This window comes from Mus caroli, unplaced genomic scaffold (assembly GCF_978045245.1).
Source record: "Mus caroli unplaced genomic scaffold, Mus_caroli_1 scaffold_7, whole genome shotgun sequence".
In the NCBI taxonomy this organism is placed as follows: Eukaryota; Metazoa; Chordata; class Mammalia; order Rodentia; family Muridae; genus Mus; species Mus caroli.
The window spans coordinates 60,382,338-60,394,958 of NW_028227262.1; the positions used below are offsets into that span (position 1 = coordinate 60,382,338).

At 54.7% G+C, this 12,621-nt stretch overlaps 1 protein-coding gene across 3 annotated transcripts; it reads right to left on the reverse strand.

Annotated features, from left to right (window-relative positions):
• Positions 1–335: 335 nt before the first annotated feature.
• Tpra1 (transmembrane protein adipocyte associated 1) lies at positions 336–10,500 on the reverse strand. Of its 3 annotated transcripts, XM_085840347.1 has the most exons (13): positions 10,241–10,500; positions 6,639–6,776; positions 4,900–5,138; positions 4,654–4,785; positions 4,410–4,542; positions 3,210–3,296; positions 3,006–3,078; positions 2,826–2,905; positions 2,324–2,434; positions 2,184–2,244; positions 1,935–2,037; positions 1,708–1,788; positions 336–887 (listed from the first exon to the last, which is right to left on the reverse strand). In XM_085840347.1, the coding sequence occupies exons 4-13, from the start codon at positions 4,767–4,769 to the stop codon at positions 623–625; spliced, it is 1,110 nt and encodes a 369-aa protein (XP_085696473.1). In that variant the 5' UTR covers positions 4,770–4,785; positions 4,900–5,138; positions 6,639–6,776; positions 10,241–10,500; the 3' UTR covers positions 336–622. The 3 variants fall into 3 exon arrangements, with proteins under 3 accessions (XP_085696473.1, XP_085696472.1, XP_085696474.1); XM_085840346.1 differs by lacking the exon at positions 4,900–5,138 and having other exon boundaries at positions 10,241–10,499; XM_085840348.1 differs by lacking the exons at positions 4,410–4,542; positions 4,900–5,138 and having other exon boundaries at positions 10,241–10,499.
• Positions 10,501–12,621: the final 2,121 nt, after the last annotated feature.

The window sequence follows — 12,621 nt, forward strand, 5'->3', positions numbered from 1 at the left end:
CTCAGAGACCTAGAATGAGTTTCTCTGGCAGGTGCTTAGTAGCACATAGGGTCAGATGGGTCTCTTTGCCCCTACTTTACAGATGACATAACTGGAGAGGGGTGGCCCGAGATGATAGCTTAAGGAGCTGAGGTTGGTAGGGCCCACAGGCTCCACTATACTGCACTAAACATGGCAGAGAGACCTTGGCTCCACAGAATTCCCTTCTCTTTACATGGGTCCCCTCTCCTCCAACCAGTCACCCTGCCCTGGCAGCCAGTTCTGGGGTCATCCCTTTTGGGGGTGCCTCCCTACCACTTGTACGGCCCTGCTGCTGAAAGGCATCGGCTCACGCCTACTACTCTTTTTGTTTTTATTAAAAAATAGATCAAGAAAATATATACACTGCAGCCTTGTGGCCAAGAGGTCAAGAGCTATGGAAGAGGGACAAGGAGCTGGGCAGGCAGGACACCAGCAGGAACGGAGTGCTGGGAAGGCAGCGGTCCCAAACTAGAGCACAGGAGGCAAAGGAGGATGGGGGTAGAGACCAGGAAGAGGCTGGGGGTGCAGGTACACCTGCCCAGGGCTATCCACACGAGTTCCCATCTGTCTTCACAGGCCTCCCCGAGGCTTAGGTGCCCACTCAGGCATTGATGGCTTTCCAGCGCTCGCTGTCTGTGCTGTTGATACTGCCCGTGTGGCAGGGCATGGAGGCAATGTCATCTAAGTAGGCCACCCCAGCAGAGTCAAACTGTGTGCTGGAGTAGTTGGCGGCGGAGGCACAGGCAGGTCCTGCAGACTCTATGCCCTCGCGCCGGGCCACAGCGTAGGGCTGCGGCAGGTGCATGTCCGGCTCTTCAGCCTCGTCCACTTGGCATTTGTAAGAGAAAAGGATCTTGGGCTCAGAGCTGGGGAGAATGCATAGAAAAGCCATGTTGTCAGGAGGAATGGAGCCAGACAGAAGCCTAGCTCATCTGAGAATCCGAGGTCCCTGAAGGAATCCCTGACCCACCACGGTTTGCTCTGAAGCTGGTCCCACCTACTCCTGAGAGCTGGGGCAGGAGTTTCTACACCTCAGTACCATGGGTGTGTCAGCCCCTTGTGGGAGACAATAATTAAACCCTAGCCTTCACCAACCCTGGCCAAGTGTGTCCCCCATGCCTGCAGCATATGACTACCCACTACTCCTGAACCTGGTCACTGTCTTCAGGATAGCTAGAAGAGGTTCAACAGAGCAGCAGCCTGTGCAGATGGAACAGGCAGCAGCCTGATACAGCCTCACCTAGGTTTCCCCTGAGACAGCCCATGTCTACCGCCCAGCCTCAACTGGACAGCAAACCCCTGCCTGCACTCCACCAGATCATACTGCAGCTAGTCCTGTCCCTGAATCCTGGCCTCAGACACTCCCCACCTGCACCTATGCCCCAGCTCACTGTGGTCCCTCAGGGTCCCTTCCAGGCACACACTCATGCCTGCTTTGCTCCCCTGCTCTCTGTACAATAGCTCACAGCAGGTGCTTGCTGACACACTAGGTAAGGGAACAGCACTGCTGAACTGCAGCCCTGTCTCTGGGGTGTGCACCTGTTCTCACCACACACACAGAGAGCATCTATGCAGATGCACTCACATGCCGCTCTGTGCCCTCTGCACACCCACCTCCACTACCACGCACACACAGAAGGTGCAGGTGCTGCCACATTAGCGTGCCGAGGCCTGGCCATCACTCACCCAAAGAAGCCACGGAGGAAGGCCACATAGATGAGCGGTGCAAAGAAGCTGAAGTACAGGAAGGTGGTGGCATCTACACAGCTGTGGTAGGGAGCAGGTCAGCACGGCCAGAGCCCGTGCTCCTGCCCCAACCCCAAGCCTTGCCCAAAGGAATGAGGACCCCTCTGCCACAGTGGTGGTCACTGTACCCCATGCCCACCCCACCCCCATGGTGGGCACCCTCTTACCAGAGCCCCACAATGATGTTAGCGCAGAGCAGAGCACTCCCCAAACCCTGCAGCAGGTTGAGTGTGGCCAGGATGCCTGCATACACGTAGAAACTCCTCCGTGCTGGGGGACAAGGGTCATGGGTTCTGAACCACCCTACCCTCCAGGCCTACATATAAACCTTGGCGTTTTGCCCCTTCCCAGGGCTTCCCAGATGCAGGCTGGGAGCAGGCCAGTACCCTCATACCCCCACCCCAGCAGGTACTCACAGGGCAGGGATACACGCTCCTTCAGTGGGGTCTTGGGGAGAATTACCACCAGTGAGTAGACCTGCAGAGATAGGGGTGACAGGGAGGCCGGGCCAGGCCAAGCTACTTCACCTGCCCCCAGGGAGCACGCCAGACCTCACCAGGAAGAAGAAGCAAGAGCTGACGAGCCAGAACTGCCGGCCACCGTGGCCATAGATGTTGAAATCCTCAGCTGAAAGATGGGAGTCAGGGTACAGGATCTCCAAGGTCCCCTGTAGTAGGCGAGGAGGCCAGCTCAGTCCTACCACTGAAGCCTCTCTTGGCTTTCCCTTGCACAGCTCAGAGCTCTCCTGCATGCCAGGCCCTACCCCTGCCTATGCCTTGGCCATGCCCACCCACCTAACTCCAGGGGCAGCTCAGACCCTGGCTGAGTCCTTTGTGGGCAAAGCCTAAGGACAGCCCTATCCCACCTTAAAACAACAACACGCCCATCGTATATCCTCTCAGGCTGCCTGTCCAGGCACCAGCTCTCACACATTTATAGCTTTCTCGAGCTTCACCTATAGTCTGTGTCTAGAGAAAGTGGACCCTGCCTAGTCCATGTGACTCCTTAAGAACACATAGTTTAGAAACGTGACCCTCGACCCTACCACCACCACATACCTGGGTGACTGAGTAGGCCAGAGACAATACTGTGGTGATAGCCAGCACCCGCTTGATGCTGGACTTGCTCTCTAGGTGACCTATAAGGTACAGGGGTGAGTCAGCCCCTTCTTCTAGGGGCCATCTCTGGGTCACTGCAAGAAGGGTAGGGAGAGTGGGCCCGGGTCCAAAGACACATACCAAAGGCAAGACCCAGGATGATCACACTCAGCTCAATGGCCAGCAGGAAGAAGCGGGTGATCTCCCACAGGATCTGGGGCACAGAGAGGCACAGGGTCAACTAAGGGTGGGCTCCACCCAGCTAGATGTCCCTGAGGATCTCCAACAGGATGAGGGTACAGAGGGCACATCGTATCCTCCACCAGACTGGCCGCCCCCGCACACCTTGTCAGCAACTGTCGCAGCATCAGAGGCGCTGACTGTCATAGAAACCACAGCCCTGGCAATGCCTACCAGGGCTACCACAAACACCTGCAGGGCAAGAGAAGGACAGAGTGCTGGGTCAGGACCAACAAGGCTTTGCTTCCGCAGGGTCCACTCAAAAATAGGAGGTTTTAACTAGAAGAGGAAGGGGGCAGGGAGGGTCCAATACAGGCTTCAGGCACGGACAACTCCACTGCCGCCCACCCAAGGGACTGACAGTGACCTGTGGTTAGAGAACCAGGCAGCTGGGGTTCCGGCCTATCCCTGCTGCTCCCCTGCTCTATGACTTAGGAAAGCCAGCCTCTGCCCAGTCCCCCACCATCTCAGAGGACACCAGCCTCACTAGCCTGTTAGTGCCTTGAGGCCATGTCCCCGGCTCCCAGTGTTCCCCAGGTCATGTCTCCTTACATGCCCACCAACCACTAGTGAGAAGCTCAGAGCCTGACCACAGAAGGGACCAGGGAGCCACTCAGCCCTTGGGACGACGTCTGAGAGTTTCAGTGTGGGGACATTCCAGTCAGTCTCCTCTCCTTGCAGAAAAAAAGAGCCTGGCACTCTAGAATGGTCACCCTTAGAGCCTCTGCCTCATGTACAGCTTTCTCCATATCCTAAAAGCAGCATGCATAGAGCCCACCAAAGGCTGAGACTACAGGCCTCCCTCAGGTGAGCCTGCTGCAAAGACATTACCTAAGTGGAGGAATGGTGGACTGAACCTAGCTACTGTGTATATTTTTCCTCACCCAGCGTTCATTGCACCCCTCTAGTGCCAGCTCCTAGTTTCCCATAGGAATCTCCTGGCTCCCTCAGTCAGCATGGTCTACCAACCTGCCCCAACCTTCCCTTTCCTTGCTAGCCTGTTATTGACTCAGGCATGAATGTGGGATCCTAGGTAGACCAATCCATGCATAGTTTAGGGTTCCCCTAGCAGCCAGGGAAGAGGGGCTCCCTGGTGCAGCTGGAAAAGCCAGATGAGTTCCCGTCTGTCCTCAGCATCATCTCTACAGGGAAAACCAAATGCAGCGGAGGGCAAGAGGACAAGCCCTTGGCGAGCCCCTGATCCAGCCGCAGGGAAGGCACGCTCACTATGGAAGCAAGTCACTCATTTCCCTTGTATGCTTAAAGCAGAGATGGGCTTTCTCTCACTGATGGGAGGGAACTCACCAGGATGTAGAAGGTGATAAAAATGGGGCTGGAGGTGACACGGATCTTGGCCCGAGCTAAGGGAAGCTTCCAGAGCAGGAAGATGAAGAAGAGCACATTGGGAATGAGCAGCAGGAGGTCCCAGTACCGGACCCTGCAGGGGGCACAGACACTGGCTCACTGGGGAAGTAGGGACACATTCCTTGGCCCATAGCACCCTGAGAGCCCACCCACAGCCCTCCCTCAGTGGGGCCAGGAACCCTACCTGGAGGAGCCGATATCCTCATATAGCAGCAGCAGGCACTGGTGGGGCTCACTGATATTGGATGCTGGGGGCGGTGGCCACGCTGTGCTTCCATTGGCCTCCTGCAGGCTGGCCATTCCACCGGCAGTGGCCCTGAAGACAAGCCCATGTGGTTAGGGCACAGAGCCCTGGCCCTCCTGCCTCCGTCTAAGGCTACCAGGGAAAACCAAAATGGCAGCACAGAGTGCAGGCAGTACTAGGACTCACTGAGCAGGAGGCTGGGAGAAGGGGGTTCTTAGCTCCACACAGGGCCTGCTCTCTCCTCTCAGGCTCTGCCTTAAGCCTCTGCCCCTCCAGATACACAAGCCATCTCCAGTTACTGAGCATCATGTGCCAGAGAGCAATGACGGGCAACATCCAAATTGTTCTTCCAGAGATGAAGGAGCTCTGAGATTGGTCCCCAGCCTGCTTCTGCCACTTGGCCTCCTGGTGCTTCAGTGTCCCCTCTGAAATGGCACTGAGACTAGTGAGGCCATGGTGATGGAGAATGCCCCAGCAGGACTCTATTGGGAAGGCTAAGTGATATGCTCCTAATTCCACCTTGCAAACCCCACCCACCATCTGATCTGAGGCCACACACCTGCTGAGGTCCTCAAAGGAGCCCAGGACCCTCTCTGCTGCACTGCAAAAGTAGCTGCAGGTAGATGGGACACCTGAAGCACACAGAGGTCTCTAGGCACAAAGAGGGCCAAAGAGGTCATCTGAGAAGGTCAGGCTCCCCAGAGAAGCTGGAGGCCAGAGTAGCCCAGAGGCCAGTGTCTTTGTGGCAATTTGGGGAGGAAAGTCTGACATTCAGCCTAGAGGATGAGAGAGCTCATGATCTGGGGTCCCAGGAATGTCTTGGAGGGAAAAGACTAATGGTGGCCAGAAAACCCTAGATGAGGAACCTTGGTGAGAGGACTGTGTAGGGATGGTAGTGGGGCCTCCTGCAGGACAAGCTGAGCCTCGGGACTCATAGGTAACTGTATTCTGATCAGTGATCTGAAGGGAATCGCCTCTATCCAAAACAGCCAGCAGCCAGGCAAAGGTAGTGCACGGGTGAAGCAGTGTCAGCTGTTGACCACAAGATGGCAGTAGAAAGAATGAGCCTGAACTGCGGCAAAATGAATGGGCCTCCCAAATGGGATGTGGGTGGATCCAGACTCAACAGAGCCATACACGTGACCAATACAGAAACAGGCCGGGGTTGAGTCTGTAGACCGGGAGGCACACTTCGTCCCAGACACTCCTTCCTCCAGACGTGGGTGCACGAGCTTGTATACTGCCAGGAACACTTAAGAAATCTTTTCAGAGGAAAAGGTCATGGCTTGGGGACCTACCTGTCTGTGGCAGGAGTGGCAAAGAGCTTGATGCCCCCTGTTCAGTGTCAGCAGTAACTTAAAAGGAGCATTGTGGTCTACTAACTCTAAGCAGCAGCAGGAAGAGGCGGGGCTTGGGGGGAACTTGGGGACACCCTGGATTTGCAGGGTCATTACACTCTAGTGCTGTCTTTGCTGAAAGGGACAGGAAACCTCTGAGCAGGCAGCCAAGACCCTCTCCTCAGCCTTCTCTGATTTGTTACACCTCCAGCTTTCTGATGGGGAGGAGCAAGGAGGGAAGTATGTCCCTGGTTCCTAGTAGGGCATTTCCACTTTTTTCCAGTCCTGACAATCGGCAAAGGTGAAGGGAGCAACCATCCTCCACCCACGCACCCTCTGCTTGCCCAGCAGATCTGACCATGTGGTTGGTATAACCAGCAACTCACTGGACTGCTCAGGTGTGGGTGGGACAGGGCAGGCAGGGCTTACTCTCCTGCCGGCTTCCTCCCAAGGATGGGGGTGGGAGTGGGGAGACACAAACCTTTGTACTTAAAAAGCAAAGTTCTGATAAGGGCTGAGAAGACAGTGGAGTGGTTCACTATGACGGGAACAGAGCGCAGACAAGCCTCCAGGACCCACACGTCTTACCAGCAGAACCCGGGATTTCAGTCTGCTTTCTCCAGCTTCCCCTGAAGGAGGCACTGGCCACGAGGACACCAAGAGAGTGCAACTCGCCAGCTTCAGGTTGTGCCCTTCTTCCTTCTTCCTTCTTCTTCAGCCGGAATACTGATGTGCCGATAGGAACAAGAGCAGCCATGTTAGACCGTGAGGTAGAAGTAGGTCTCTCCATGCATGCCCAAGGCTGCTTCCACAGCCAAACGAAACAGTGCAGTCCTCTATCTAGTTACCATGGCCTTGTGTCCCAGTTAAGGCTGAATTCCAGGAAACATAGGAAGGTTGATTTGGGCTGGTGTTCTGTCAAGAGGACACATGACTGGGGAGTCAGCCTTGGAAACTCTGGATAAAGAACATTCCTCAGAGAGAATGGCAAATACAAAAGTTCTGAGGTAGAAACAGACTTGGCCAAAGACAAAAAAGACTAGGCCAGGGCGGCTGGAAATAGAAACACAGTTGGTAAGGCTGGGTCAGATGGGGTGGCACACCTATAACATGATTTCACTCTCGGTACTGAAAAGGCTCTTTCCAAAGACCCCATGTCACATGGGTGGGGTCCCTTAGGCCACTGCAGAGAATGGACAGGTCTATGGAGAAGGTGGGATAGGGCCAGGCAGCCAACGGGCCCACTTTCCCGAGGATGCTCTGTCTACAGACTTAGATGGGATTAGCTCCATACAGCACAAATGTCAGGAAATGCAAGCATATTCAAATCCAGCCAACCAGAAAGTCCCAGCACCCTGCTGAGGTCAGCGGGCCAAGTGTGACTCTGGGCTGGGGCCCTGGAGAGAAAACTCACAAAGAGCAAAGTCACAAGGTGGATGCAGAGAGAAACACTGGACTCCTAGTAACCCCTGGATTCTGCCACATATGACACCCATCCTTCCCAGTCATAAGATGGCCAGGTCCCCTTCACTACCAGGGTGTTTTGAGTTTGACTTCTCAATTTTCCAAATAGATCAGATGTTTACTTATCTTGCATTGCTGGACACTGGATCTATGCTAGGCAAGCACTGGACAATGAGCAGTGAGACTTACGTCATCACTTTTGAGACAGGGTCTCCCTATGCTGCCCATGTTGCCCAGCCTTGAACCTGTGATTCTCCTGTCCCAGCTTCCTAATAGTTAGGGTGGCAACAGGCTTGTGTCCCCAGGCCTGGTTCCCATCTCCTGTAGGTTATGGAATTGGCAAGCCAGGCTAGGATGGCATTCCTGGCCCTGCCTCCTGCTTGCTGTGACCTTTGATGAGTGAGTCACTTCCCTTCTGAGAGTCACAGGGACAATCACAGCTACCTAGCAAGATTCTATGACAGTCAAAAAAGGCGAGCTGTGAAAATGTCTACCAAAGGGCTGGAGAGACGGCTCAGCGGTTAAGAGCACTGGCTGCCTTTCCAGAGGTCCTGAGTTCAATTCCCAGCAACCACAAGGTGGCTCACAACCATCCCATCTGTTATGAGATCTGATGCTCTCTTCAGACATGCAGGTGAACATGCAGACAGAACACATGAATACATGAGATGAATACAGAATACATGAGAGAGAGAGAGAGAGAGAGAGAGAGAGAGCACACAGGCAACAGGTTGAAGGAATAAACACAGGGTGAGGGTAGAGGTCTGCCCTTGGAATCAGGAGTGGGGGACCAGAGGTGTGAGCTGCCACCTGTGACACTTCTCTGTAGGATTGGAAACCCATCCCTAGGAGTCACAATGTTCACAGATGTGGTGACCCATAGTTCAGCTGTCCCTTACAGAGCCCAACATCATAGCCACTTCTACACCTAGCAATAGCTCAAGGTACTCCTTTCTACCTGAGTAAGTGGACAAACTCCCGACCTAAAATACCCCTGCTCCAGCAGTACTGGGGCTGGGAGGAGGTCAAGTTCACTGCACTGTCATGACTGTGCTCCTGAAATAACTGAAGTAATGATAACAAACACATTAGGACACTCTTCCAGGGCACAGCCTCCATGCCCTGTGCTTCCTTCTTAGGAACACTGGACAAGCACCATCAGGACCCCAATCAAAGGAGGAGCAGGCATGGCCCAGGGGATCCACAGACCCCACCCTCTATCCTAGGGCCCAGGGCTTCTCCCCCAGATCTTCTGGCCTTGGGCACATGCAATGATAGAGAAGTGAAAGGAGCTGGCCCACCAGGGAAAAGAGGAAGTAGAGGGGGCAGACTGGGACAAAGAAGAGCTATGACATCTTGAAGGAGCAACAGAGCATCATGGAGGAGCCCAGGCCTCTGGGGACCGAGGGAACTGAGGTAAGGTTTCTTCCACCCGTGAACCTGAAAGGGCAGCTCTGACCTCAGCGCATTCTCCAGAGGCCAGGCTCCTGCCCACGACTCAAGCCTCGCCTTCCTCCTACCCTCTGTGGCTAGCTTGCTGGGCCTAGGTGGGACCTATTCGGACACCCCAGACACCTCCCCAAGGGCCTTCTCTCCCTGCCCTGGGAGAGGTTGAGAGAGCTTGTCTTTCCCATCTGTGCAATGGGATTGCCCAAACCTTCTGAGTTCTTTTATGGGATTCCTACCCAGTAGAAGGTAGCAGTGCGAGCAGCCCCCCAAAGTTCTCTCCCTTCCCTCCTAGGCTGCTAAGCCTCTAAATCTAGCTGCAGAGCAGCATAGGAAATCCCCAGAGGATAGAGGCTAAGTTCCATGCCTCTCTGAATCTGTCAGCCTCGGTGATAGAGAAGAGATTGTGTCCTAAGAGGCCACTGTGGGCAACAGGAAGAAGGGATGGTCCAGGTGACCTGCCCTCTGCCTCCTGACAATCCTTTTTGCCCTTCTTTAGCCACGAACTTATAGCTCCCCTACCTCAGGGGCCTTTGTGTTTGCTTACCCACAGCTTGATCCCATCATTTGACTCATTACCTCCCCCTCTAAGTGGACTTTAGCATCTCTAGGCCACCTGGCTGTTGTTCTTTCAATGATTGTTTTTAAAGATAGGGTCTCATTGGGCCCAGGCTAGCCTCCAACTCTGCAAATAGCCAAGGCAGATCTTGAACTTCTGATTCCCCCCTGCCTCCACCTCCCTGATTCCTCCACCACCACCCAGTTCTTTGGTGTGCTGTTTATAGAACTGGGACTCCGTGGGCAGCAGGTGTATTTACATGCTTTGTGTCTTGTCTGTCCTAGGTCTTGTGACCCAACCCTCTAGAACAGGTAAGATCTCAAAAAATGCTATGACGCGCACACATTTCCAGCACAATGCAACCAGGCTGGACAAGGATTGGGGGTGTCTGGACCCCAGACTCCACCACCCCCTCCTCGCCACGGAGCTAAGAGGAGTTGCCCTTCCTTCCGCAAGGCCAGGAAGGCAGAGGCAGAGAGCATGGGCTGTCCTTTCCGGCTGCCGCTGAGCTCTGGCTGCACCCGGAGCGGCGGGTGTCCAGCTCCATCCAGGATCCGGTCCTGACCGCTAGGGTCCCCAGAAACTTCTCAAAGGTTGTCTTGCGGCTGTACCCCAAGTGGCACGGGGACAGGAGACGGTAGGCCCGAGCCCAAAGAAGGAGCAGGGCAGGGCCTCCTCGCTAGCTTGGCGGAGCAGGAGATGAGGACCCGGCCGCGCTTACCTGAGAGCAGGGCTGCGCAGGCCGCGGGACTCCGACCCCTGCGAGGTAGCGAGAACCGGGGAGCGTCGCGCAAGAGCCGCAGCTGAGGTGCTACGTGGATCGGTCGGAGGTGGCCGGACGCCGCCAGCGCGCAGGACTCACGGGACCCGCGGACTTCCCCGGTCCTCCCCTGGCAGCGGCGACTCTCAGGCGCCTTGGCTAGTGTTTTTCGTCTAAGCAAAACTGTGAAAACAGTCACAACCCCTGTTTGTGGCACTCATCCCCGCCCCCTCGGCCTCCAGCAGCCTATCCTAACGGGATCCCACCCACAGGAGTGGAACAGACCAATAAAATTCCTCAGATGGGCGAGGCGGCCCGCGGAGCTCTTAAAGGGACTGCAGTCAAAGCAAAGCAAAGTGTGGGTGACGGAAACTTCAAAGAGGAGAATTTTTTCTGCACAGCTTACCCCTAAAGCGTTTCGGGAAGCGCACTGAGCACGTTCTGCCTTTGCCCCGCATCTTTCTGCGGACAGCTCCAGTCCTCCTACCGGGTCGCCCTATGCCTTTGAGGATGGCGCCTAAGGGACCGGCGCCCCATAAATAGTGACCTCTGGTCACCTGGACTGGGAAGGAGGGAAGGAAGGGCATCCCTTCCTCGGACGCCCTATGCTTGCCCACTTCAAAGGGATCTGGCGTTTACAGGGCTCCAGTCCTGGTCTCAGTCACCCTGAAGGCTGGGTGCTATTAGTGGCGTTTTGCAGAAGAAACCTGAAGGGGTTAAGGGAATGAGTCCAAAGCCATCCAGCTAGGAAGTGGCCAGACCAGATCTCCTGCTTAAGTAGGTGCCTTCCAGAGGGACAGTCTTCCCTGTCTGTCGCCTTCCCTCCCTGTGGGACACCCCCAGGGCAACTTGGAGGCCTCATCTCAGATCACCTGCTTACAAGTGCACCTTTGGCTGGCCACAGGATCTGCCCTATAGGCCATGTATATTCAAACTTGTGGCTGCCTTTGGGCTTCTCTGCATGCAACCTCAGGCCTGGCTTCTCACATTCTCTCTTCACAGAGAGCTTCCTGGTCTCTCCCTCAAGAGTAGGTATTGACTTGTCTACCCCTTCCTCAGGCATTGGGGGGCGTGGAGGTGGGGGGCAGTGTGTCTCAGCAACACCTTAAGAGGTGCCTCAGTGCTGGTTAAGGATGTAGGCACCTGTTTATTATAGGATCCCAGGACTGCCCCGTCCTGGTCACAGAGGGGCTGGAATGACCCTGGGCCTCTTGGTGATTGGTATCTTAGCATCCCTGAGACTTCCAGGTTAGTCTCATTTGTCCATTTTGGTCTTAGTCACAGAAGCTGGCTGAGCCTGCCTGCGCCTACAAGGTCTGTAACAGCCACCCTGAAAAACATCAAGAGCTCCCAACTTCCTGCCAAGAGAATACAGTGCCCTGGTTAGGAATAATGGCAAAATACATGTCCTAGGCCCTCCTTGACCTCCAGGTGTCAGAAAGGCCACAGGATTGAACTCAGGGCTTCTAACCAAGCTCATAACCACTAAGCCTCTCTCCAGCACCTGTCCCCAAACCCCACTACCAATCACAGGGCCTAGGGGCTAAGCAAACAGGGTGTGATGGGATGTTTGTAATCCCAGTGCATTTGAGGCTGAGACAGAAATATTGTCTCGCCGGGCGTGGTGGCACACACCTTTAATCCCAGCACTTGGGAGGCAGAGGCAGGCGAATTTCTGAGTTCGAGGCCAGCCTGGTCTACAAAGTGAGTTCCAGGACATCCAGGGCTACACAGAGAAACTCTGTCTCTGAAATAAATAAATAAAATAAAAATAATAAAAAAAGAACTATTGTCTGAAGTTTGAGGCTAACCAGGTCTATGTCTCAGAAGAACAGCAACAGTACGTCCCTCTGCACTTCACCCTCTGGAATTCGGGGCTCCATGTGTGATGACTGGGAGACTTTACGGCATTTGCTGAGTGATGGAGGTCATCGAATGCCTCTTTCCCTCTGGCAGCAGAGGCAGTGGCTCCTCCATCGCAGTGGCCTCTGCATACAGGACAGTGTGGCATCCAGGAAGTCACAAGAATGGGGATCGGTCAGGTAGTGTTCCTGGCTTGCACCAGTGCAGGGTATAGACAGCTGTGCCCATCTTGGGAACCTAAAGCATGTTTGGGACACTGGGACCCTCCCTATGTCAATCTCACTCGCTGTTCTGATCTTTCAAAATTACAAACCACACCTCTTTCTATCCCATTACAGTAAAGGAATTACCCACCTCCAGGGTCCTTCCAGACCTGTGGTGACACTACCCCTCTCCGTTGTCACCAGGTCTAGCAAGGCCCAGGCTACTTGAACTCTTCACAGAATGTGGCTCTGGTTTATCTTGTCCATGACACCCTG